Consider the following 26567-nt stretch of genomic DNA (forward strand, 5'->3'; position numbering starts at 1 on the left):
TAGAACAAACTTAGTATTTAAATGTAATGATTATTGTAGTTCTTTACAGCTTTGTACATATAATATTTTTAACTCAAATAACCAACCTGCTATTTTTAAAGAAATTAAAGGTAGGAACTATTACGTTTTTTCTATGCCTTTTTTCATCTGAATATGCAGAAACTATCTGCTTAATTACAATTTATACAAACTTAAAATATCCATACATACTGGAAAATGTCTTTTTTTTACATGTACATATTATTGTTTTATTATGCCCTATAATCCATCAGTCCTACGACAGGAACGACCAGTCCTATGACAGTAACCTCCACAACTATGACAGAATCCACCAGTCCTACGACAGAAACCACCAGTCCTACGACAGAAACCACCAGTCCTACGGCAGTAACCACCAGTCCTACGACAGTAACCTGCACAACTATGACAGAATCCACCAGTCCTACGACAGTAACCTCCACAACTATGACAGAAACCACCAGTCCTACGACAGAAACCACCAGTCCTACGACAGAATCCACCAGTCCTACGACAGTAACCACCAGCCGTGCGACAGTAACCTCCACAACTATGACAGAATCCACCAGTCCTACGACAGAAACCACCAGTCCTACGACAGAAACAACTATTCCTACGACAGTAACCAACAGTCCTACGACAGCAACCACCAGTCCTACGACAGAAACCACCAGTCGTAAGGAACCTACCACCAGTCCTACGACAGAAACCACCAGTCCTACGACAGCAACCACTAGTCCTACGACAGTAACCACCAGTCCTACGACAGAAATCACCAGTCCTACGACAGCAACCACCAGTCCTACAACGGTGACCACCGCAAATCCGTTAGGTAAAACTAAAACATATAACCTTAAATTAAATTGTAATTAATTATGCATATGTATCCTTGTTACAAAGGCCACACTATGTATATGATACCAGCATATACCTGCGTATATAAACACAATATTGTACACGCAGGTATACTATAACGCTGGGCATACTTTGGGCATACGTTGTTTTTTTGCACGTACGGTTGCATACGTTTGCATGTTTAAGCTGGTTTAGGCTGAGAAAGTATGAAGCTTTAGAGTATGCATTAGTATTCACGCAAAGGCGAAAACCCACGTACTCAAACTGGTGTATATTGTCTAATTGGGCTTGAGCAAAAAAATCGTCCCCGTTAGTGTACGTACGTTGGTGGTGTCTGCGTAGATGCATTTTTGATCTTTTCATCTATTGCGTAACATTTTGTTCGCCATAACATTTAAAAAATGTTAAAAACTTTGTTTCGTTACAATCTGTTTCTATACATACATATTAACAAATTTAAACTTCTTTGCTAAGCGTTCGTTCATCAACTGGCTTTAAAGACGCGAGCTGTCGATTTGTGATCAACTAATTTGAATATTTAATCATCAAGATGTCAGGTCTGTCATAATTTAATGAGATAAATATGTTCTTACTAATCAATTTTATGATATTGGTAATATATGAAACAACAACAAATATTCGCACGATTTTCCAAATATGACAATCCAAATATGCCTTGTTTAAAGGCTTCGACAGAGACTCTCTTCCTCGGTGTCAACATATATCGTAATTTCATGTAGATAATTTGTATAATTTGGTAGATTATTCAAAGTATGAAGCAATTGAAAATTCTTAATTTTTAAATGTACCTTTTCTTTCGCAGCAACTTTGTCCTGCAATTAATTTATTCTGAAGTATTTGTTTTGACACCGCAGTTACAGATGACACAACACAATGTAGACAGTGGTTGAATATAGTTGTGTTTGTTGATGATGTTACAACCCTATCTAAATGTTATATATTGTATTGATATAATAACAGCAATTTTATATTGTTAATAGCAATACAACTTTGACACAGAATAGTTGACAATGACAAAGAAAAAACCTTTTAAAAACATTACAAATTATCGCGGAAAAAAGTAAACAAAAAACACGTATACATTATTTGTGATTAAAATGATATTAATGATCAATTACATTACTGGTAAGTATATTATATTTTCTATGATTTATAAGGAGGTAAATAATTCTTGCCATGCGCTATTTTTTTTAGTTAAAGCAAGTTCCATGTTGCCTATTTAATACAGGACTAATCATACTTCACAAGACTATAACCACTTGGATCCATTCATCGTCATGCCATTTGTTTTAGTCACACGCGTGTGTTTTTGTTAACTTAAAGTAGTTACTTTGCGCGATTGATATGTACTTAAAGAGAGGATCATTCTGCGTGCATATTTAGTCTCAACAATTTAACTGTGGTCTAAATTAATCATGAATAAATTATTATTTCAAGCTAGTATATCATGTCGGCATCATGCCATTAAAATTATGTAGAAATTATATCAATAATAATAGATTGCCACATGGTTTACAGAATGTAGAGTTGTAAACATCACGAACGGACCTCATATAGAAAATAACACGATGGGCGCGAACGTTATTGTAAAATGTAACTACGGGTATAAACCGACCGAGAATCAGACAATCACCTGCCAGAAAAATGGAACGTGGTCAGGGCACACAGCATGTGAATCTATCGGTATTAAAGCTGTTTCTGGAAATTAAGTCTAAATGCACCATGGAGAATAATATGATCGTTGTTTTGTTATGAAAGTTGTTCTTTTTGGCACGCATTTTTAACTAACTATCACACATATTAGCAATGTGACATACTCCATACGGATCAATATTACCTCTTGTCTCCATAAAATGTGGTAAAACCTATCTTTTTTATCTATGTCAATTTATTATAAGGGGCCTAAAATCTATTTGGTTTAATGAAAGCAACAACGAACAATACGAGACGGTAGTTTGTTTTCATATGGGCCGTGTTTGCTTAATGTTTACTTAGTCTAAGCTTCTTTCGTTGTATAAACACCATAGTAGATTATATAAATTGATATTTAAATATAAGTTTCTGTTTCATTCATTTTTTGAAGACACGTGTTGAGTTATATTATACGAACGCAATCCTGTTTTGGAGATAACGATATTCTGCATTTCGCCAGAAATCATTTAGTTATATATGTATATTATACCAATGTTCATAGCACGTGGGTTTATTTCTTGTTCAGTGTTAAGTTCTGCATGATACTGTTGTGAGGTATAAACATTCTTAAACATTTGCTTTTGAATGTTATAAAATCAGCAGACTAAATAGGATAACGCCTATAAATCATTTAAACAATAGTAACAATAGATATTCTTGAAAAGATTGTAATTACTTCGCAGTTGATATGTACTAAATGGGTGGATCATTCTGCGTGCAAATTCAGTCTCGACAAGTTAACTGTCTTCCTAATTAATCATGAATACGTTATTATTTCAAGCTAGCAGATCATGTCGGCATCATGTCCTTAACAGTCATGTATACATCATATAAATAGTAAAAGATTTGCGCATGATTTACAGTCTGTGGAGCTCAAAATATCACGAACGGAACCAATATAGAAACTACACGATGAACGCAAACGTTACTGTACAATGTAACTACGGGTATTAACCGACCGAGACACAGACAATAACCTGCCAGAAAAATGAAACGTGGTCAAGACACACAGCGTGTGAACTTATCGGTAAGTTGGTTCTGCATATTTTATCAAAATAAACTGTGAACAACACACCTTGTGCATATTTAATAGAGACGTTTGATCTTATATTTTTTTAATTATGTACATGCTTTTAATTGTTAAATATTTCAATTTTCAAGATATGGCTTTACATTATTTTGGTTTGAACATGTTACGAACGCAAGCATATTTGGAGAAACTGATAGCGTACAATCTAAAAGTAATCACGTGGTGTTATATTTGTACAAAACGAACGGTCATACGACAGGGTTAATATACTCTTTGATCTGATATGTTTTGGGGATGAGGTATAAGAGCCTTTAATATGAGCTTGTTGTTATACTAACGGACTTAATTTTAGAGACAAACACATACAAAAGAAATTTCCTTTTCTTAAACATTTCGCATCAAACAAAAGTATTGGTTCTTTTTTTAGCCTTCTCTTAATTATTTTTCTAACTCAGTCACTACAAGGCAATTGAACCAACGTCTCTTATTAATTGTTGCGGGTTTTCGGGAAGATTCCTATTAAAACAGTCGGATTAAGTACAATAGATGACTAACCAGCAGATCATTTTCCATGAAAATTTAGTCTTATCAATTAAGCAATCGTTTTCCTATGTTACTGTTATTATTATAATTATTGTATGATACACCGATATTTGTCAGCATCGTGTCAATGAATATAATATAACTCTTATGTTATAAATTCTTTGCCGCATAATTTATATAGTGCGTGAAGCTCCAATCACCACCTATAGGCAATTACTATAATAGTTACGCTAACGTTGCTGTAAAATGTAGCTACGAGTATAATACAATACAGAATCGCACACTAAATTGACTGAAATTAAAATGGAGCATGGTCAGTTTAGTGTTGTAGCTCGTACAAGCACGTTATAAATGGCCAATTACGGGTTTAAAGACAACAAGACCATGCTACTCAGAAAGCGTTCATTACCCAAACTCTTTTAGTCGTACAAAACACCACAGGTTACATTCAACTATTCATTTACACACAACACTACATTCCTCCCCACCTTTAAAGAAAACTTGCATAAAGTTAAATTAAACAAATTACTGAGCAACATTTTAAAGGAATAAGTAATCAAAGTAATTTGTTTCAATGTCCATGTAAATAAAACACAAAACTTCACAGTCCTTATAGATTAATCAAATCTCCACTCTCATAATAACTCTGATAAAAGTTTCTTTACTTAAACATATCAAGGAAATCTAAAGTTTCACACAATTGTTCAAAGCATAAGTATTTATGTGGGAGGTAAGTCATAATGGTAATAATAAACAACTCACATTCAACATACACTCATGGTTCAGGCATATAATCAAAGATTACTTGACTAGACAATAAACATTAGCAGCCATATGCTTAATGGGAAATCCTTTTGATACTTTGTTTAATTATTATACAACAATATAATGTTATTAACTTAATCCTAATGTCTTAAGTTTAATAGCTTGTCATTGCCTATAAATGATCATGGCGTAAAATGATTATTATTTTACATTGATAAAACAATCATTTAACAATGTTAACAATTTAAACAAAAATTAAACTTATATCAAAACTTCCAATGGTTTTTCAAATACCATGATCTTGAATAAAACAGACACTGCTAACCTATGTCAGTTCAAAATCACAGAGTCTCTTAGGCATTCCCGCTGCTCTAGGTGGATTTCTGCGCAAGGGAACAGGAGTCATTGTAGGAGACAAATCAGATTGACTCGAACCAAGGTCAGGTAACTGAGGGACTGGACATTCAACAATGCTTTCAGGTTCACCCTCAGGATCAGGATCAGGATCAGGAATACTAGCATTAACAGGTCTGAAATGTGAGGAATTGCGAGTAATGGTATGACCATTCCTATCAGCGATAACCATGCTTCCACGTCTCTCTTTGACTGTGTAAGGGTCAGGGTTATATGGAGGTGTAAGTTTGTCAACCTTACGCTGTTTGACCAGCACTTGGTCACCTGCTATCAATGTACACGGACTTGTGTGACGTCTGCTGTCTGCATACTGTTTCATCTTTTGCTTACTGTTTGCATCATTTATCGCCAAACGAGTAGAGACAAAAACAGGATAGACAGGCTTTGAGATTTCAGGTAGTCCCATACTCATCTTTCTCCCAACAAGGGCTTCAAAGGGGGATATCTGAGTGGATGCATGGGGAGTTGCTCTATAGTGCATGAGAAAATCATGAAGTTCATCTCTCCAATCACGGTTCGCAGCAACTGCAGCCCTAACAAACTTGTTAAGTGTGGCCATAAATCTTTCTACAGTTCCGTTGGCCTCAGGCCAAAGAGGAGTAATTCTTCGGTGTTTGAACCCACAGGTAGAAGCAAACTCTGCAAATTCCTGTCCCTGAAATGGAGGACCATTGTCTGACTTCAGGACAGAGGGAAATCCTTGTCGAGCAAAGATAGACTTCAATCTAGGTACAACAACTCTGGCAGCTGTCGAATAAACAATCTCCACTTCTGGGAACCGGCTGTGTTCATCCATTACAACAAGCAAGTATTGGCCAGATGGGAAAGGACCTGCAAAGTCAACAGCAACTTCTTCCCATGGCTTAGAAGGAAGCTTTGTAGGACAGATAGGTTCTCGTTTGTTTGGACCGGGATATGAAGCCTGACATGGGATACAAGATCTAACCGCATCCTCAACCATCTTATCAATGCCGGGGAACCACACCTTCTCCCTAACTAGTTGCTTTGTCTTAACCATGCCTTGGTGGGTATGGTGAGCAATTTCGACAACATGCTGCTGCAAGGAAGTGGGAACAACAATGCGGTGGTCACGCAAAATAACACCATCTACTATCGAAAACTCATCTCGAAACCTGACAAAGGACGTACAATCGGAGTGAGACCAGTTGCCGGACTGAATGGCTGTCATAACTTTCTGCAGTGTAGCATCCTCTCTGGTTGCGGTTTGAATCTCCTGTAAGGACATAGCTTTCGGTACTGCCTTCTGGACAATGAAAGCAACATGAGCCTCAGCTGCATTATCACGTTTTGGCTTCGTGAATGGGTGCCTGCTCATATAGTCAGCAGGATTCAGGTCATCTTTACCTGGACGATACTCGAGTGTGAACTGATACGGCATCAACCGAAGACGCCATCTCTCAATGCGCGCAGAAGCAGGTTTACGACTGTTCACAAGACCTAGAAGGGGTTTGTGATCTGTGATCACCTTGAATTCAGAAGCAAAGAGATACAGATGGAAGTGCTCAACACCATAAACAACAGCTAACATCTCACGATCTGTTTGTGAATATCGCTGTTCCACGTCTGTGAGTGCACGGCTTCCGTAACATATAACTCTACCTTCCTGAGTGAGAATCGCTCCGACTCCAACAGGGGATGCATCAACAAGAACCTCAGTTGACTTGTTCTGGTCAAAGTAAGCCATCACCTTAGTACTAGACAGAGCAGATCGCAAACTATCAAAAGCATTTTGGGCATCACTTGACCAATCCCAAGGAACATCTTGCCTAGTGAGACGTCTGAGTGGCTCAGTCATGGTTGTATAGTGAGGTATGTATCGAGAAACATACTGCGTCATGCCAAGGAAAGATCTTACTTCAGCTGGGTTTTGAGGAGCTGAGTGACCTACAATAGCCTTAATTTTTTCTGGATCAGCCGAAACACCTGTATCGCTGAAAACATGGCCAAAGAAAGAGATTTTGTTTACAGAAAAGACACATTTATCTCTGTTGAGTTTGGCACCACATCTGTTCAGTCGCTCCAATGTAAGGCTAAGTGCTCGATCATGATCTGACTGAGATTTACCATGAATAATGATGTCGTCTGCCAAGTTCTTTGCACCGGGGATGTCAGCAAGGAGGTCTGCAACCGTCTTCTGGAAAATTTCAGATGCAGCATTCACACCAAACAATAGACGTTTGTAGCGCCGTAAACCAACATGAGTGACAAAAGTAGTGATGTACCTGCTGGACTCATCAAGTTCAAGTTGGTGATATGCGTTGGACAGATCAAGTTTGCTGAATACTGTAGAACTATTCAAATCTGACATAAGTTCTTCCACAGTTGGCATAGGGTGTTTCTCCCTAGAGATAGCCTTGTTAGCCTCACGCATGTCAATGCAAACACGAACACCTTTTGACTTTTTGGGGACAACTACAACGGGGCTTACCCAGGGTGTGGGACCTGAAATAGGCTCAATAACATCAAGGTCTTCAAGACGCTTGAGTTCAGCCTCAACATCTTTGCGTACATGGAATGGAATTCGCCTATGACGCTGTGTCACTGGGGGAACATCATGATCAATGTGCGGTTTCACAGAGATGCCCTCTATCTTGCCCATCTTGCCATCAAACAGAGAAGGGTACTGATCTGGAATAGAACTTGAAGCTGCAAACGAAGAAAATGCAAACTGAACAATATCCAGAGCTTGAGCAGTTTTGGCCCCAAGGAGACAGCTGGACTGCCCAGAGTCAGTGTTACCTACAACATACATGTCAGCAGTAACTGTTTTACCCTTATAATTGATGGTTGTTCTAAAATAACCCTTAACATCTAAAGGTTGAGATGCACCGTATGCAAAAATCAATGGTACAGGCTGTTGAAGAGAAGGTTTGCTGCCCATGTTATTGTAAATATTTTCATTCATTATATTTACACTAGAACCAGTATCAATCAAAAATTTAACATCACTGTTAAAAATATTAACACAAACAGAGGGTATGCTAGAATTTGTACAACAAAGGTTAAATACAGATTCATCACTAGAACTATTTTGTGTAGCTTCTGAAGTACTGGCTTCTGTATAGTTCACATGTTGTAATCTTGATCTGCAAACTGTTTGAAAATGATTTAATTTGCCACAATGATGACACTTCTTCCCAAATGCCGGACACCCCCGGTCTACATGTTTGCCACCACAGTTACGACAGTCAGTGCCAGTTCTTGATGCCTGGGATGGGTTGTTGTAGGAACCACGACCTCGTGAAGATACACTACGACCACTCGAAGACACACCACGACCACGCGAAGATACACCACGACCACGCGAAGATACACCACGACCACGCGAACCACCAGGGATAGTGTGGATAGCGTTAGCGTTAGCTGTTTGCCGTCCCTCCATGTCAGACGCTCTAACCTCGGAAACCTCCAATGCGCGAGCCTCTTCAATAAGTCTGTCAAGAGTAAAGTTATCTCGCAGAGCTCGACGTCTGATGCGTGTAGACGTGCATCCTTGTATAACTTGGTTAAGGATCTCAGTGTCCTTGTTGTGAAATTCACATGTCGCTGCAAGGGTTCTTAGCCTTGTGTAAAAGGTGTCGATCGACTCACCAGATTCTTGTTTCGACTGCCTTAACTTATAGACTTCGTAGGTGAGATTCTGTTTCGGAGTGAAATAGTTTTTGAATGAGGAACACAATTTTCCATATTCGTCAGCGGTTTCTATGTTATCACCGTTTTCATTCTGTACAGTTTTAGTAGAACCTACCCCTTTTTGTTCATCAGTGAACGAGTCATATATGTCGAAACACTCTTCGCCACAGTAATGCAGAAGGAGAGCCTTTTTGCGCTTGTCAATATCAATGTCCAGTGCACAGTTTAAATTGTCTAATTTTTCCGTCCACTTACGCCACCGTACGCCGGCTGAATTTGACGAAGAATTTGACGTGTCGCCGCTGTCATGGATGTTGAACGAAGGAAATGGAGGAAGGTTGGCCATCCTCGTCGCCAGTTTAGTGTTGTAGCTCGTACAAGCACGTTATAAATGGCCAATTACGGGTTTAAAGACAACAAGACCATGCTACTCAGAAAGCGTTCATTACCCAAACTCTTTTAGTCGTACAAAACACCACAGGTTACATTCAACTATTCATTTACACACAACACTACAGTCAGAACACGAATCATGTGCATACATTGATACGTTAGTTCTTTGAAATATGTTTTAAATACAGCGTCAACAAGAACTCTGTGTATTTGTTTTATACGTATGACCTTATAAGTGTTTTAATAGACTTTTTAATCACGAAAATATACAAACATTTTGAACGTTCGTACCCGTAAGTTTTAGGTATTGTATAGACATTCCTTTTCAAATAATAATCTTACATGAATTGATCCTGCGACACATTATGAAGGAAACACTATTATGATGACCTTAAATGTGTCTCCTTTAAAACAAAAACAACGGGCAATATCAGCAGTATGTCGTGTAATGGGGGCATCATTTGGTTAACTAATTCTCAGCATTCGTTAGCTGTACACACACCGTTGATTATATATTATTGTATTGACTATCAAGTTTCGTGTTTGGCAGACACATTTAATAAATAGGATAGGTGCGTGCATACGATTGTGAGCTATTATAACAAATTACTGTAACATGGCCGAAGGTGTTACAGATTAAAATTTATTATTTGATTTAACATCCTTTGTCGTGAAGTATAAACAACCTTGTTTTTTAACGTGTGATTTTTATCTAACCGACAGACTAAGCTTAGGCAAATAATAAATGATAAACTACATTTGCTGTCATTTTAATAATTTAGCATTCCGCATAAAAGTGTAATCATTTGTATAATTAATTCCGTTCTACTCCAAATTATTTCATAAATGTGTCATGTTAAGAAGCTGAAACCATTTGCGAAAACTTATTACGGAATGCAAACTTTTTCTCACCTTATCACCCACGCCGGCCAATCAATAATCATATTGTATTGAAGTAAACGCATGTTCCGACGATGGTGACTATTATGTATCATGATTAAATTGTATTGATATAAACAGAAAAAAATACATATTATTTCTCAATTGGTCATTTTCTCTACTTGAAATTATATATGGTATGTTTGGCATATATTACATATCGTTATTATAAAAAGTTACAAAATGACGTCGCGAGCGGGCCGTTATTCGTATCTTGCGGGTCAATATAATTTGTATTGGCCCGCTTACGCAGGCCGATTTTATATCAGAAAAGAATCGGATCGCGCGACGTCAACGTTACAAAATGGCGTCCACATTTAATCTTGGCAAACGGTGATAACTAAAATTTAGCCACACATCTTTGAAAGAATTGAAAATGATGCTAATAAAATGTAGCAAACAAGTGGAATAATTAAACTATCGATTGCAACTGAAACCGTACTGTTAATTAGATTAATGACACTCTTTGAAATTTAACACGAGTCATCAATGCACACAATTTTGTTACCGACACGCTTACCTCAATAACAACGTTAATCCAATGCTAAAAACAATAAAATAATAACGAAATGCACTTCATTTTTTCCGTTCTTCCATCCATTCTTCTACACATTTATTTTAAAATAAAAACCACTCTATTGGTTCGAAACGTGTTTGTATCGAATGCTTACTATTCTGATCACCGTTTTACATAATAGAATGTCAATGACCGGTCGGAGCGATTTTCTTTTTTTCATTCCTATCGAAGTTTCCAATTATGCATGACATACATACAATCCGAAATACGTTTTGGATTCGTTTGATACTTTAAACAATATTTTATTGTAAAATAAACCATCACGTCAGAATTTTTGTCCTTAAATCCAGAGTCTAGCCTAAACTTATGTGTTTCGTCACAGAAATTACGTCACACGAGATACGTCATAAATTGCGTTATCATTGGAATGAAAGTAAAAGTACGGAAAGCTGGTTTTGTAATAAATGTTAGTGTGGAAACATAATAGAACGATATGTAATATAAACGACAACACACAGCTGAGCTGTGCCGGACGTCTACAATCGGCCCTAGCCGCAAAATGGCCCTCTGGCCAAAGGCGCTCGGGCCGTTATGACGGCAGCGGGCCGATTATAGACGTCCGGCCCAGCTCAGCCGTGTGTTATTGTCTAAATAACGAACACTAAACTGTTTATGTCTTTGTTTATGCTTTTTTCTAAAAGCTATATACAGACAAGATGTGTATCAAAAGAGGATTATACCAGAACAACGTTATTTCAAATAAAACAACTTGTGTTTATTATAAAATGTTCGTAATAGATCATGACCCGGAGTGCAAAAATAACAACACTATATTTACAAATCTTATTGCAATTATTCAAGATTGCCGAACACCATCCCCTATCGTCTTCGGTAACATGAAGATCAACTCAGCATACTTAAACGGAACGACTGAGATCACATGCTTCCCAGGTTTCAATATAACTGGTGGTAAAACCATTACGTGTCAAGAAAACGGAAACTGGACTTATCCACCCATGTGAGAGATGATAAGTAAGTTTATCTTATACAAAATGTATTTTTCTGTTTACTGAACGCTTACTTAAAAAGCTCAAAATATGGCAGACTTTGTTTAGTATGCGCCTCATATCGTTGTGAAGGACGTTCTTTATTGTACCTATAAAGTTCCGCTATACTTTATGATATTATTATATATGCTTATACCAAATATGCATGTAGGTTAATGGTGCGTATAAAACATAGCTTCTTACTTTGTTCCGCTTTCTTTATTATGTGCATTATCTTTTTTTATGTGAATTTTTTATTGAAGAAATGCACTAGCATAACAAGTGTGATGTATATTATTTCTTAAATAAACAAATAAAAGTTTTAAATCATACATATTGTACATTGTTGTAGATTGTTCAGTACCCGTTCTTGTAAACGGAAGTGTGAACATCAACAATCCAGTTCCTGCGAATTCAACAGTAGCGTTCACTTGCAAACCAGGATTTGCCATGGAAGGGAATTCAACAGCTTTATGTAACACCACAGGGCGATTTGACAGTTTCCCGACATTCGCTCTTATAAGTAGGTTGTTAGGTAGTGCAGTATTTGATTCGCATCTCCATACGGTTTATTCATCGAATGCCAGCTCAGAAACATGAGGTTGATGTCTTCTGTTGGTAAATTTGTATGATATAATTTAGACAATGGTAAGGGCTATTCTCTTATTTAGTAAGTTATCTAACGAACGCTTTAGGGGTTTAGAAAACTTTAATTAGATCACATTTGTGACAAATAACGTACACTTATATGGTTTGTAAGTCTTGGTTTACTTTAACTTTTGGTTTTGACCTTTCGTGTACATATGCATATGAATTATAATTGCAACTCTCAGATGGATCAATCAAGTTTAAACGATCAATTTTTTGCCAAGTATTTTTTGATATAACACGGGAAGCGATGTTCTGGATTAGGTACAATACTGACTTGATATGTTTGTACCCTGAGGTTGCACATCTCGTTTAAAATCGTTCGTCGCTCGACGAGACCTACTGTCACGTAATCGCTCATAATTCATGAACGACACATAGTTATAACAATGTTCATTACTCTTAAATAACTGGTGTTTAGCCTATCATTCGATATCTCGTCATGCGCGTATTGCGATGATGACGAGATTTGCATTAACCACCATTTTCTCGTGTTGCGCATGGGACAAGTCCGTCCCTCTCTTTTAATGTTGGTTTCTCTGCATAACGTAGGATAACATATTTAACAACACATATATCAGTTTCTAATCCAGTTTAATGTCTGACATAATTAATATTTTCAGTTGTGCAAATACGTTGTGATTGCTACATGATTGTGTCTTTTTCCATCTGTCCGACTCTAGATCTAAATGCTTACTGACTATTTTCCTCTAACATTTGCCCCGTGAAACTCAGTTATGAATTCCATTGGTCAGTGTTCTATCCGTGCTTATTGTTGGTTGGCTAGATTACTAAAGATACTGAATCAATGAAGCCCTGGAAACGGGATAAACAAACCACCCAAATATTTACAAGCTTTATCAAACCTTTTGATGAGAGATTTTTCTGTATAAACACTTTTGCTTGACCAATACAAAGATACCCGGCCAAGTGTCAACTATACTATTCTTTAATCTCTCCCTCATCGATAAGCTTATTTGTACATATCTGCACTTTGTTTCCTAACATAATGTGACACTACATGTCCTATTATATGTTCATTTGTTGTTACATATGTGCTGGTTGTTTATGAGATGTAATAGCAATTTCCTCCCATAGACCAGCGACATAAACTGATCTCGTTTATTTCAAAGATGCGATTAAAGTGATACACGATTGCATGGAAGGTTATTGCAACACATATGTACTTGTTTTAATGGTTTATATATTTGAAGTATCTTGCTATCAATGTTTTCATATTAATTCACAATCATAAAGGTTTATTATATGTCGACAAATAACGTCAATTTGTATTAATGTATGCAGGCTGCACATCTCGTAATTAATTCGGAAATATGTTTTCGCTATACAATAGTTTAACACATGGGATGCAACACCATATTTTTGGTACTTCTCAACATTCAGTTCTATTCTCCTATTCGTAGATTGATTGTTGTATTATAATAACCTACGTTTTACTTGAGGCTGTAATTAAAAGCAAATAACCAATCGCATATTGCGCACAGTAAATTACTACTCGTATCTTGCGCCCTACCTTTTATTTCAGGTGTGCCGTATAAGGGCCAGTGCAATGTGACTATTCAATGTCTGACGTTAAATGCGGATTGCCTCAACAACCATTGTGAGTGCCCACAATTACATGACTTTTATTTGAATGGAAATGACTCTTGTCAGACTAGTGAGTGTTCATTTTCACCTCTTTTCTTTGTTAATTTGTGTTATTTAATGGCTTACAATTAACAATCATTTTATATTTAAAAACAACGCGTGCATTATTGTTGTTTGTTTGCTCATGCATTGGTAAGTTTCACGGCGTTTATATTCAACAATTGAAAAGTGTACATTTATCGAATAAATGTATATAGGTTGCATGTTCTGGTGTCATAATGATACATATCTGTAATGTATTGGACCCTGAAAGGTATAAGTATAAATGAATTTCAGTTAACTTGTAATGCGATTTTGTGTTCGAAATATGATGGTTACTATTATCTGGCATGGATAAAAATCGTTATTACACATGGATTACTACAGCTTTGGGAAATATCACTATTATCAAACGTGAGGTACTCTTATTTTTATTCCAGAACCTGCGCTTGGGATCAACTTTGACTTGAACGTTATTAATGAAAGAAATGATTCAGTTGAAATAAATGCTTCTCTATCCGTCCAAAACTCGTCCGATGGCGTCCAATTCTATGCGAAACTCATTGATGACCCAAACAACCGGACTGATTATTTCAAAATTACAAACGGTTCTTCAACCATTCGCTTTCGTGATCTGATGCCGGCTCAGCGCTACAACATCGTCGTGTCTCTTTCAAAAAATGGAGTTCCTAGTAATGAAAGCGAAACAGTCGCTGTTGTCACAGGTAATATTTATCTATTCTCTATACATTTTTACAGCACTTTACATTTTATTCGTGAGTAAAAGTAAATATAAATTATTTTTGCATTTTCTTATTAGAAGATAAAATGAATCAATTGAAAATTTGATTTAAGTGTATGTGTTAAAGTGAGACTGCACGATTTTGTCAAATATTTATGAATTTATATAAAATGTGAAAACAACTTAGTATACATATATGTCAATATAAATTAAAATAAAAAGTAAGACGAACATGTAATGAAAAATGCAAAATAAGCCAGATATTAAATTCTGAAAATGTCTGTACAGTCGAATTCGCCAGCATGTTAACCATGCATATACGATGTGAATCTAAGTTTATTTAAGTGCAGATTTTAATTTCCCGCAACGAAATCTGTTATACGACACATGAAAACTAACTCATATCCTAATAAAAAGACAAATGCTTCGGTTATTGTAGGAAAATATGTACGAAATATCTTCACACTCGCTATGTGAAGGCATCTTATTTGTCTTTGCTGCATTTTATGAAATTCGTCTTCAATGTATAATTTGTCTCAAAATAATGTCAATAATCACAGAACAACAAGTATCAAATGGGCAAAACATGCACAATTATGAACAATTTAACAATAAGGAAACCAATACATTTGATAAAAAGCGTTCGGACACATGTAATTTACAAATTTATAAAGACAATAAATGTAATGTTAATATAACGTTTCATCATTTTTTTTATTTGTAGCGCCCAATTGCGAGCATGCATGGAATATAAAAAGTGTGACAGAAACAACGTTCAGATTTTATCAAAACTCGACATTTGATAGTTTTGAGTTTACCGCCATAGAGGTGCCTACTTAAGCCACATTCACAGTCAATGGACATATTTGTTACCAGGCACAGACTTGTGCGTTCCCTAAGAATGTTTCAGAGTTAGAAGTTAGTGATCTTGTCTCGGGATCACAATGTGGATTTTCATCTAAAACGGCAATGGGAAAATGTCAAATACACGTTATGCAGTTAGCAGTACTGCTTGTCAGACGTTCACCGGATATACAGGTACTTATTCACTCAATAATTATCCGTATAAATTAAAATAGTTATACCAAGTTTAGAATTAATTAACACTAGAAGTGAAAGTATAATTATAAGTATCATCACAATATCTCATACAAAACTTTCTTTCTTATAAAAAAAATTTACTAACGTAATGTAAATTGCATTTTCATTATTTTACATCATGGCGCTTTTCAGTGCCCGAACTTCCGGACATTGACATACCGAATGACACTATAACTGCGTCAAGTTTTATGGTCCAGTTTGCAACAAATTCAACAAAAAAGTTCTTTGAATGGCGTGTAGACGTGTACCATGAAGCTGGTTTTGTTACCAATATGATTAAGTCAAATACCACTAACAAAATGAACATATCCGACCATATTAACCCAGCTACCACGTATCGTGTTTCCTCTCGTGCCGGGACAGAGAAGCACACCAAGAAATAGGACCATTTATACTAGTGAGTAGTGACAATCTCACTGCTCTGACTTCACAACAACATTGAATCAAAACAAAATTTGTATTTACTCTTCATTCACAGGAATTTTCAAGTTTTATATTTGAAGTGTTTTATATTTGAATCTTGTACCATATTTATTCTGTTACACTCATTACAAATTAAGTATTGATAAAAATATTATTTTGCAGTGTATAAATAAATAAAATGTTAACGTTTACAGGGCCTCTGGACTTATCGCCAGCTCTACTTGGGAATGTGTCCACAAACACAATAACACTGACCTTTGAAACCTGGCGATTTAATGTTTCGTTTACACATATTACTGTTCTTGTCAATTATTCTAATGCTGAATTTAATGGTCAATGCAACACAACAGTAATGTCTTGCACGTTTGCTAAACCAACTAATAAATCAGAGCTACACTTGTCAAATCTGACACCTGAGACATTATATAGCATACGCATATTTACCGCATTTGGTGGGATGGAAAGCAAAGAACCACAGACTATTTTATCATATACCGGTAAGTATCTGGTTTTGCTCATTTATTCAACACGGTGTAGCTTTTTTTAGCATTGAATTAAGATGAAATTTATGTGGTGTACTTTCAATGTCATTGATTATTACACATTGGTTTTTCATCAGCACCCAACAGTATAAGTAAGGAAAATGTTGAGATCATGGAAAAGACAACGCGTTTGTTAAAGACGACATGGCTTTCTGTAAATGGCTCGATCAGCGGATACATTGTAATGTTTACGTGCCAAAGCCCGAACTTCAACACATATACACAGAGTTTCAACTCAACGGTGACGGCAAACGAAGCCACCGTTGACGGCCTTGACCCGGGGACATTATGTTTTCAAGCTGTTCAAACGTATCTGATTAATGGGAATGTTGGAACACTCTATGGTGAAGTGGTGACGAATGAACTCCCGGAAAGCTCAATTAAAGCAGGCAATCGACAAGTTTCAACGACACGTTTAACAGGTTTTATTAAACAGTATAAGTGTTCGTCGTTTGGTTCAGATAGATGCTTCGCAATATTTTTGTTTGCATTAACTTCCCTTTGATTTCACACGAGGTCTGTACAGGGATAGTTCAGCTCTCGAGCCCATTAAGCTAAGAAGACGATTGTAAAATGACAATGGCAAGTGCGCTGTACATAGTGCATGCCAAGGGGTCTGTACATGTCGATGTCTGTTAATGACATGTTGCATACTTTATAGTATAAACATATTTGTCCTAAGTTATAGGAACGTGACGGATTGATACATTACCATACAATCAAAGTTTAAATTATATTGCTATAACGTGAATCCGTTATATATTGTTATGAGTAGGGCCGGATGAAACTAAATTAAAACTATATAAATGCACGAGTTATAAGTTGCACGTACATATACGGCATCATACCCGTGTCGTTTTCGAAGACTAATTGATTTAATTCACAACTTAAGCGGACTTTGTAGGTAATGATTGTAATTAAAGTAAAATTATTTTCAAAATAACAAAGAAAAAGTGTTCAAGCCTTACTAAGTGTTTGAGAATTCTCATTATTGTATATTACCGAAAATCTTATTTTAAGTATATATTTCCATTTAGCTCCTGAGAATGTACACAATCTGAGGAGTACCAATGTAACATCTAACTCAAAGACTCTTCAATGGTCACCACCGAGCATTAGAAACGGTATTCTTCGCTTTTATATTGCGTGGGTTAATGACACAAACAACACGTGCGTACAAAGTGCAGTGTGGAAGTGTTCTAATTGTAGTGATCAGTCGCCTAATTCAAACTTTGTAAGTAGAAAGCCAAAGTGTCTTAGTTTAACAAATATGTAAGAAATTAATTTCGATGTTTAATTTATGTGTTCATCACAAACTCGGTAAGTTGTTTAGAATGCATCATGTATAGATGCTGGCGAGTTGTGCAGTAGATATTATGTGCTTTTCAGGATAATTGAGTAACTTCAAAGTATTTGTTTCTGGATACAGGCGTGTGAGGTCGTCAACACCTATAACTTTTCAGCAGAGGAACCGCTGTCTTGGTCCATAACAAACTTGCATCCGTTCAGAAATTACACGGTGTATATAGCTGCCTATACAATTATGATAGGGTCGTACTCCGATGTAAACATTTCCACTCTTGAAGATAGTAAGTACAACTCATACATGTACAACATTTGCTTACGGATATATATCTATAACTATGTGTATATACAGGACATATATACATTTATCCTTATTTAAACAGAGTATCTATATACTTCAAAGCCAAAACAACGTCTTCATAACATATAGACTATTTCCTCTTTTAGTGTTATAAAGTGATACAGTAAATCTGTGTGTAAAGGAATTGTTTGTGCAAATAGATGATGTTTATTCTACATTAATTTAATAATAATACTAGTATACAACTATTTAATTCTACAAATTAATAAACGCAGATTTAAGGATGTGCGATACAAAAAAATATTTGGAAATAATAATCAATTCTTATATAGTTCCAGGTTAACCCGTAGATTTAAAATACACTAAACTGTATGCTCACTTCATTGATCTGGATTGGTTGCCACCATATGAGCGCAATGGAATCGTGAGGAACTACACAGTAAAGTATGCTTACAAAGAACGAAAGTGTCGTGACATTGGTGACATAAAAGAAGCTATACTACATACTCTCACACACGAGAGTAACATGACGGAAAATATATTTCCATTTTGGAGGAACGATATATCAGTCCGAGCAACAAATAATATCGGGGCAGGGAATTTTTCCGATGTGCTGGTTGTTCAAACACACGAATCAAGTAAGAACGTCGTCTTTTAAAAGAACACTGAACGTCTTTAAAATAATTTAATTGCGTAGGTAATTTATATTTGAATAGAATTATAACACGTGTTTTAATAATAACAAATGTCTTAATCAGACTGTAAACCACGAATGACAAAGAAAGAAAAGTTTTAAAAGACCGTATTTTTTTACAATTATTAGTTTATATTGGTATATATCATTACATGAAAAAAGTTTTTTTTTATTTTTACTTTATTTTTGTATTTATTTATTTTTACTGGGTATGCATAACAGGTAACTACCAGTGAACTTTAAATAACGCAAGTCGATTGATAATCATCGTCACGTGGTAAACCCAGGAATGCAAATTGTACATGCGTAGTGAATTGCATATATTTTATATATAAAATGTTCAATCTACTTGCGTTATTTATAGTGTGTATATCGTTATGTCACCTATTTTCGCGATGTACTTTCGATTTCACATCGCGAAATTGTATTACCGAATATACTGAAAAAATGAACTTTTTTCAAGTAATGTAATATACCAGTCGTGATATTTTAATCAATATAAACTAATACTTGTAAAAAAAAAATACGGCATTTTAGAACTTTTTTATTTTTCGTCATTCGTGGTTGACAGTCCCTTTAAATAGTTGTTTTAATTTACTTGAAGCTAATTTAACAAAACGTTAATTTTATTGTAGTGGATTGTGTAATTATATTAAAATGTGTTTGTCTTAAACAGCTCCCAGTGGTATGAGTACCACCAACAGCAGTTCAGTTCATGCACGCAATGCCACGATACAGTGGATGGATCCATGTTATGTAAACGGAATACTGACACGATTTTACGTGGAACTGTTGAATTCATCAAGTGTGGATTTCATAAATGAAACTTGGGTTTCTACATTCGCAACGAACGCTTCCATACACGAACATTTTTGTAATGATTTGCTTCCGTTTAGAAATAATTCTGTACGTGTAAAGGCGGCAACACACGCTGGTAACGGCACGTATGACATCTCACTCAATTTCACGTCAAAAATCGACGGTAATGTGTTTATAACTACCGATATGTCACGTTGTTAAAGCGCTAACACAAGATGCATTAAATTTAATGTTTTGCCATTTTTAATCATCAAATCACAGCTCAATATAACTAGAATAATTAAAATATAAACAAAGTAATTTTCAGGATAAAAGCTCGTTTATTGAAGGCAAGTTACCACTTTACTTTACAGGAAAACACTGCTCGTTAGATTGTAAAGATTATATATACTACTTTTCAGTTCCGATTGCCCCAAGTGAGTTACGCCAAGGCAAAATCGAATCGTCCGCCGTAAGGATTCATTGGAACAGTACAATCCAGTTTACTGGACCGACCAAATATATCATTAGTGTAACTGACGTTAGTAATAACTCACAATTGAAGAGTTATGTCACAAACGAAGGATGGTGGATCGGTGAGCGTTCGTGTTGTTTGGCATTTATTGGCGCTGATCACTTGTTTGCTGTAAAATTATGGAAGAAAAACAGCTATTTAGAACATTATATGCGTTTAATCATAAAACATACAACGCTTCTATACATATTTTAAATATAACAAAAACAACTAAATAGGTCAGCCACTATAAAACTTATGACAGGCTGTCTCAATGTATAGTTTCGAAACAAATACGTTGTATATGCGTGTGTAATGTCAAGGATAAGATTTTTGCACTTTTAATGTTCAGGTTGTATATGTTTCCAATTAAGGTCATTAAGACAGCTTTATATATTTCTTATGTGTGTTTATGATAATATAAACAGATCAACTGGCTACATACGCCGATCTCTTTGACCTCGATGCTTACTGGAATTACTCCATAGCAGTCACTGCGGAGACATCGTATGGAACTCAGGGACCTCTACGAAGTGAATCCTCTACAATCATCGTTCAGACTGCTGAAAGCGGTAAGACTCGATACCACAAAACGACAACATCCACACATAACAGGCAACAATAACTACTACAACTACTCATATTACTGCTAATCCTATAATTAAAACAATTACAACTATAACGTGTACAACAACAAAACATATACTACCACAAATGTAGTACTCAGCTGCTACTACTTCTACTTCTACTACTACTACTACCACTACTACAACTTCTACTACTACTACTACTACTACTACTACTACTACTACTACTACTACTACTACTTCTACTACTACTACAACTACTACTTCTACTACTACTACTACTACTACTACTACTTCTACTACTTCTACTACTAGTACTACCACTACTACTACTACTACTACTACTACTGCTACTACTACTACTACTACTACTACTACTACTACTACTACTACTACTACTACTACTACTACTGCTACCACTGCTACTACTGCTACTGCTTCTTTTACTGCTGCTGCGTCTGCTGCTTCTGCTATTTATCCCCTGATGCAAGGAAAGAAGAAACGAAAAGTACATTTACTGATTAAAATTTATATTCAAATCAAATAAAAACACCAAACAATGCAAACTATCGTATAATATTGTGTGTTTTTTTCTTTGAAATGTCAGTTCCGGGAAGACTCCAGAGTCTGATCGCCGTATCTGAGCAAGACGTGACGAAACCGCCAATGTTGTACGTGAAGTGGCAGGCTCCCAAAGATAGAGATCTTAATGGCATACTTGTTAGATACGAAATATATTGTTCAAATGGAAACCAACAGGTACAAACATATTAAATTGAGTGCATTTTCTTTAAATTGTCTTGTACGCCGTAATAATTTAGTTTGCTTTATATCTTAGATACTCAGAATATATATTCATTTCAATTTTAGTCATACCATTGTATCAACAAACATGCATAAACAATGAATTACACACACACACACAGTGATACTTTAAGCAACATTCGGCCGTGTTCTTTTCAGATTAACGTTACCGCTTCAACACTGAATCATACTATTCCGATATACATCGACAACAAATCAAACTTGACCGTTGAGGTACTATTTTTGAAGTTTTTGACAATAATGGTTAAAAATTCATTTCAGTTCATCAGAGTTTCATTATCTCAATATTTCTAATGACTCACATACCCAAGCTTCTGGCCTGTCTGCATTTACTGAACGTTTTATTTGTTTCGCAGGAGTCTTCAATTTCATTGTATGTTAATGTATTATTCAAAGGTTCGCGCCGCAACGAGTGTTGGACATGGAGAGTCGTTCAGCGTGACGGTCGAAGTTAAACCAGGGGGTATACACACGTTAAACACATGACTTATATTTATTCCGCTTGTTAAATTTAAATAAAGCTATACAACAATACACAATTAAAGAATCGATATTGAGTTAAAGCTATACCTACCAATTTGACAGTTCATAGTTCATTTCAAGTTTTACTTATTTCAGCACCGGAAGAGCCTCCAGAGACCCCGTCAAATCCTCTGACGAAAAAGGATCATGTTACGGTCGCTGATGACAAACAGATGATTGCTGTACAACTGTCAAAGACTTTCCTGTGTAATAATAAAACTGGCACACTTGTTCACTGGAGGATAATTATTGCACAGGAAAGTAACGCAACAGGTGAGTGATCACATCATATCAGTTTTAGTATGTATCTCAACCGATTTAAACCTCCAATGCTTTGTATAAACCATTCAAAGGCGCTGACCACAGCTTTTATAATTAAATCCTTAGTGTCGTGTTGTATGTTATTGTCCTGTATTGTATAGGCAATTTATCAATTTAATTGTAAAATGATCTATCGGGTGTTTACAAGATTGTTCCTCCTGTAATGTTTCTGCAATTTCGTTATACATATAAATTGTCGACGTTTGCCTTATCAAAAGCTGTTTTCTTTCATAAGAAAATGTCAATGAACATTGTTTTTCAAGACCTTTCTTTCGTTGGGAGTCGCGGCGAGTACAAAGCCAGAAAAAATACCCTTTACAAGAAGTGGTCCGAAGTTAAGAACATGGATGACATTCCACCATATTTAGCAACTGGTCCTAATTGGAGCCCTTCATGTCCTAAAGGTAAACAATGTACGGTTTCAAACTATTTTGCAACCAAGGAAAAAGTAGTTCTTTAGCAATACATCTTGATCAGTGCGGTTAACATGGAGATCGAATACTTTCTAGGTGGTAACAAACGCCGACGACGTGCTGCTGTTGCAGAAATAGAACCGTTGAACTTCATCATAGGCACCGAAGACTGTTCCAATAATCAAGAGTACTGCAACGGGCCACTGAAAGCAGGAAGAGCATACAAGTTGGTTTTCTAAATTATTAACTATATGATGCTATATGCTTCAATCTTTTTGTAAAAAAGGGATGTTGTTGATACGTGTTCGTAATTTCATTTCATCGTGCCTCAAAAAGTTGTAACTCTGTTGCTCTGGTCTCATTCCATCCACTGAGTAACTCAATAGTAATTAAATTGAATGCGTCTTAATTCCCTTTTAATGCTGTTTAATTTAAGTTGCAATGCTATGAGGTTAAATTGTATTTACACTTATATGTATTATGCATATTGCTGGGCCAAGTGTGAGGTTGAGCGCTATATGACCGTTCCAAGGCGGTGACCCAAGCTTTATTCTACTATGTGTATATGTTGTTTCGTTTTGTGCCGTACTTAACCGTTTTGGCGATTGGTTCCTTGTCATAAATAAATGATAGAAATGCAATACTGCTGCAGCTTGTGGAGTTTCACTTCTTTATATTGACGATATTTTAATGATATCTTAGTCAGTAGTGTTATTTCGTTTGTCTGAATGTGATGTAAACATTCTTTGTCATTTTGCCATTGAGCCAACCTGTGAACAAACCCCTCTAATTAAACATTGGCAATTAAGGATTTCGATATGACACATTCAATCGTTGTTCCAACATTTCCATTCTTTTCACCAGCAGTTTCGTAAAACTGTACAACTTATTGTCTGCAGAGTCGTCTTTGTCTTTGCATTCGTAGACATTTTGTATTAGTATATCGAAAAGATGTGCATAATGCACCTAACCTCATGGATTACGTTACAATGTGTTTATTATCAGAGTGAAATCATTTGCATGCACGACATCCGGATGTACAGAAACACTATATTCACAACCGAGTAGGACAGGTACGTGACATTACTTATTGTCTCAATACTTACTATAATAATGAATAAATATAACTGATGATTCACCTTCGACAACAATTTTATAATGCAAAAACTGTTAAAAAAAGTTAATGAATACCTTATCACAACACACGGTCTGGCCGAAAAATAATTTAACGAAAAACAGAAAAAAAAATATTGCAAGGGATATGTGTACATACTTTTTTGTGTTTAAGCTCCTGACCCAACGGCAGGAATAATAGGCGGAGCTGTGGCAGCTGTTGTAGCCATTGTCATTGCAGGAGTTGTTATCATCTTCATGAAACGGAAAAAGCGACTGTAAGAGTCGTTTAAGTGTAACGATTCAAATACGTGACACTATTTTATTTAAACCAATTACATTTAAAATTCTACGGACGTCGTGTTTAAACAAACTCAATGAAAAACGCCAGAGCTTGTTAGCTTTATAATTTGCCCCCTTTAAGCGAATTTTTTAGTAAACATATATTTTAAAAGCAAACACGGTACTTGCCGAATTGTTTATGTTCTTTGTCCGATTGTGTTGTTTCTTTTAAATTGAATTAGGTTTTATATGGATTGTTTTGTGTGTTTCGGCCATTAATTATCATATGTCAGTATACACCAATTCAATTTGTTCGCAGATGTTTCGCCGGAAAGGAAGTTGAAAATGGCACCAGAAAAGGAGTTGTTGATATGCAAAATATAGACACTGATACAGATCATATTTTCAAGCAAGTATTTTTTTAAATAATTATTATATGTATGCAAACATGTGTAGCGTTTTACAAATGAACGTATTCGATTGTAATAGAAGGCTTTATTGCATAATTCTTTCTGAAATGTGTAACCTATGGCTTTAACATACAATTATATTTAAATTTTTGATTCATTTAATAGCGATGGTAAGCTGTAATTAACTCATGACATAATCAGTTACTTTCTATCAGTTGTGACATTAATATATAAGCCGCATCATAAAATATGACTATTATTTTTATATCTATATGCAACAATGATACGATTGAGGCTAAATTACAGACCGTGTCCAGTGAAATTATCGGAGTTCCCCGCTTACGTGGAAAACATGCACAAGGACAGTAATCTTTTATTCGCGGAGGCTTACAAGGTAAATATTTAGTCGTGGTAATAACTGTTAACCTACATGTTTTGCTGTATACCGTATTATTAAAAAAGAATTTGGAAGCAAATTGTAAATGAATAATATGTTTGTATATATTCATATACTACAGCATGTTCGGATATTAATATACTACAGCATATAACCAAGGAATTACAGTTTCAACATGTATACGATTTGTAGTTGCTTTTCTTTAGAAAGCAATATACTTAGTAAACCCACACATAATACAATCAATGAAATATTCAGTAGTAGTATTCAATGTGTTTATATACATGGTATCTAGCTGCTGAAAGAACAAAGTCCATCTCATCCTGTGACGGCCGCAAATTCCGAGAATAGTAGGCCAAAGAACCGTTACACCAACATCATGCCTTGTGAGTGTTCGCTTACATTGATTACTGTTCTGTGTCTCAAGACATAGAATTTGTCATGTGTTTAACGTGTCAAAATAATATAGTGTTTTTAAATTCAAGCAGTTTTTAATTGATCCTTACCTTTTCAATATTCGACTTCTAATACCCCTATGATGTCGTGAGTGCAGAATGTATACAGTAGTATAACAAATGTTTAAGTCCAAGAATATGGAATACTTTTGCTATATGAGCGTCATCGATACACATACTTCTATTATATTTTAACTCCATAAAACCTACATACTAAATACTATATTCATATTACTAATTTAAATTTGTTTTTTGATATACAAAACACATGTCCATGTCCTAACATTTACTGTTATTTCATCAGATGATCAGTCAAGAGTTAAACTTCGTCCACTTGATGACGTGGAAGGTTCAGATTTTGTCAATGCCAACTATATTCCAGTATGTGTCATTAAATGCTCTAAACTAGCACAGTTATATCCGTAAAACATTGAACTTATTCATGAATTCCTGTAATTAGTTTCGTTAATTAGATTTTGCTGTGTTAAATCTTACTGGCGTTATGAATGCTACGTCTATCTTCTTGTCTAAAGGATCGTTCCCACTTTTTGTTTATTGACAACTTAACATATTCCAAAATGACGATTGGCACTGGTTTATACATAAAATAACAAAATATCGCTTTGGACTCATAGAAAAC

At 35.6% G+C, this 26567-nt stretch overlaps 5 protein-coding genes across 5 annotated transcripts in view; all 5 read left to right on the forward strand.

Annotated features, from left to right (window-relative positions):
- Positions 1-698, forward strand: part of LOC127865271 (TATA-binding protein-associated factor 2N-like) — a 13905-nt gene extending 13207 nt beyond the window's left edge. The window contains exon 3 of the mRNA XM_052405294.1: positions 273-698. Within this exon, the coding sequence (XP_052261254.1) occupies positions 273-698 (426 nt within the window). The remainder of the gene's footprint in view (positions 1-272) is intronic.
- On the forward strand, positions 269-16270 carry LOC127864375 (uncharacterized). The gene is made up of 8 exons (XM_052404031.1): positions 269-850; positions 2413-2577; positions 11703-11873; positions 12240-12410; positions 14082-14213; positions 14623-14907; positions 15649-15962; positions 16158-16270. Exons 3-7 carry the CDS (start codon positions 11867-11869, stop codon positions 15762-15764), a joined length of 711 nt encoding a protein of 236 aa, XP_052259991.1. The 5' UTR covers positions 269-850; positions 2413-2577; positions 11703-11866; the 3' UTR covers positions 15765-15962; positions 16158-16270.
- Positions 16271-16796: 526 nt separating this feature from the next.
- On the forward strand, positions 16797-19283 carry LOC127864373 (uncharacterized). Its single transcript, XM_052404030.1, has 5 exons — positions 16797-16945; positions 17068-17412; positions 18028-18224; positions 18420-18579; positions 18929-19283. Exons 1-5 carry the CDS (start codon positions 16801-16803, stop codon positions 18937-18939), a joined length of 858 nt encoding a protein of 285 aa, XP_052259990.1. The 5' UTR covers positions 16797-16800; the 3' UTR covers positions 18940-19283.
- A 1237-nt stretch (positions 19284-20520) lies between these two features.
- On the forward strand, positions 20521-22817 carry LOC127865307 (uncharacterized). The gene is made up of 6 exons (XM_052405315.1): positions 20521-20684; positions 21031-21174; positions 21797-21948; positions 22153-22227; positions 22411-22477; positions 22633-22817. The coding sequence occupies exons 3-6, from the start codon at positions 21856-21858 to the stop codon at positions 22815-22817; spliced, it is 420 nt and encodes a 139-aa protein (XP_052261275.1). The 5' UTR covers positions 20521-20684; positions 21031-21174; positions 21797-21855.
- Positions 22818-23133: 316 nt separating this feature from the next.
- LOC127864376 (tyrosine-protein phosphatase 10D-like) lies at positions 23134-25972 on the forward strand. The gene is made up of 7 exons (XM_052404032.1): positions 23134-23261; positions 23367-23496; positions 24276-24343; positions 24559-24661; positions 24985-25074; positions 25382-25469; positions 25768-25972. Exons 1-7 carry the CDS (start codon positions 23201-23203, stop codon positions 25903-25905), a joined length of 678 nt encoding a protein of 225 aa, XP_052259992.1. The 5' UTR covers positions 23134-23200; the 3' UTR covers positions 25906-25972.
- The last annotated feature ends 595 nt before the right edge of the window (positions 25973-26567 follow it).

The sequence above is a fragment of the Dreissena polymorpha genome, chromosome 1 (assembly GCF_020536995.1).
Source record: "Dreissena polymorpha isolate Duluth1 chromosome 1, UMN_Dpol_1.0, whole genome shotgun sequence".
In the NCBI taxonomy this organism is placed as follows: domain Eukaryota; kingdom Metazoa; phylum Mollusca; class Bivalvia; order Myida; family Dreissenidae; genus Dreissena; species Dreissena polymorpha.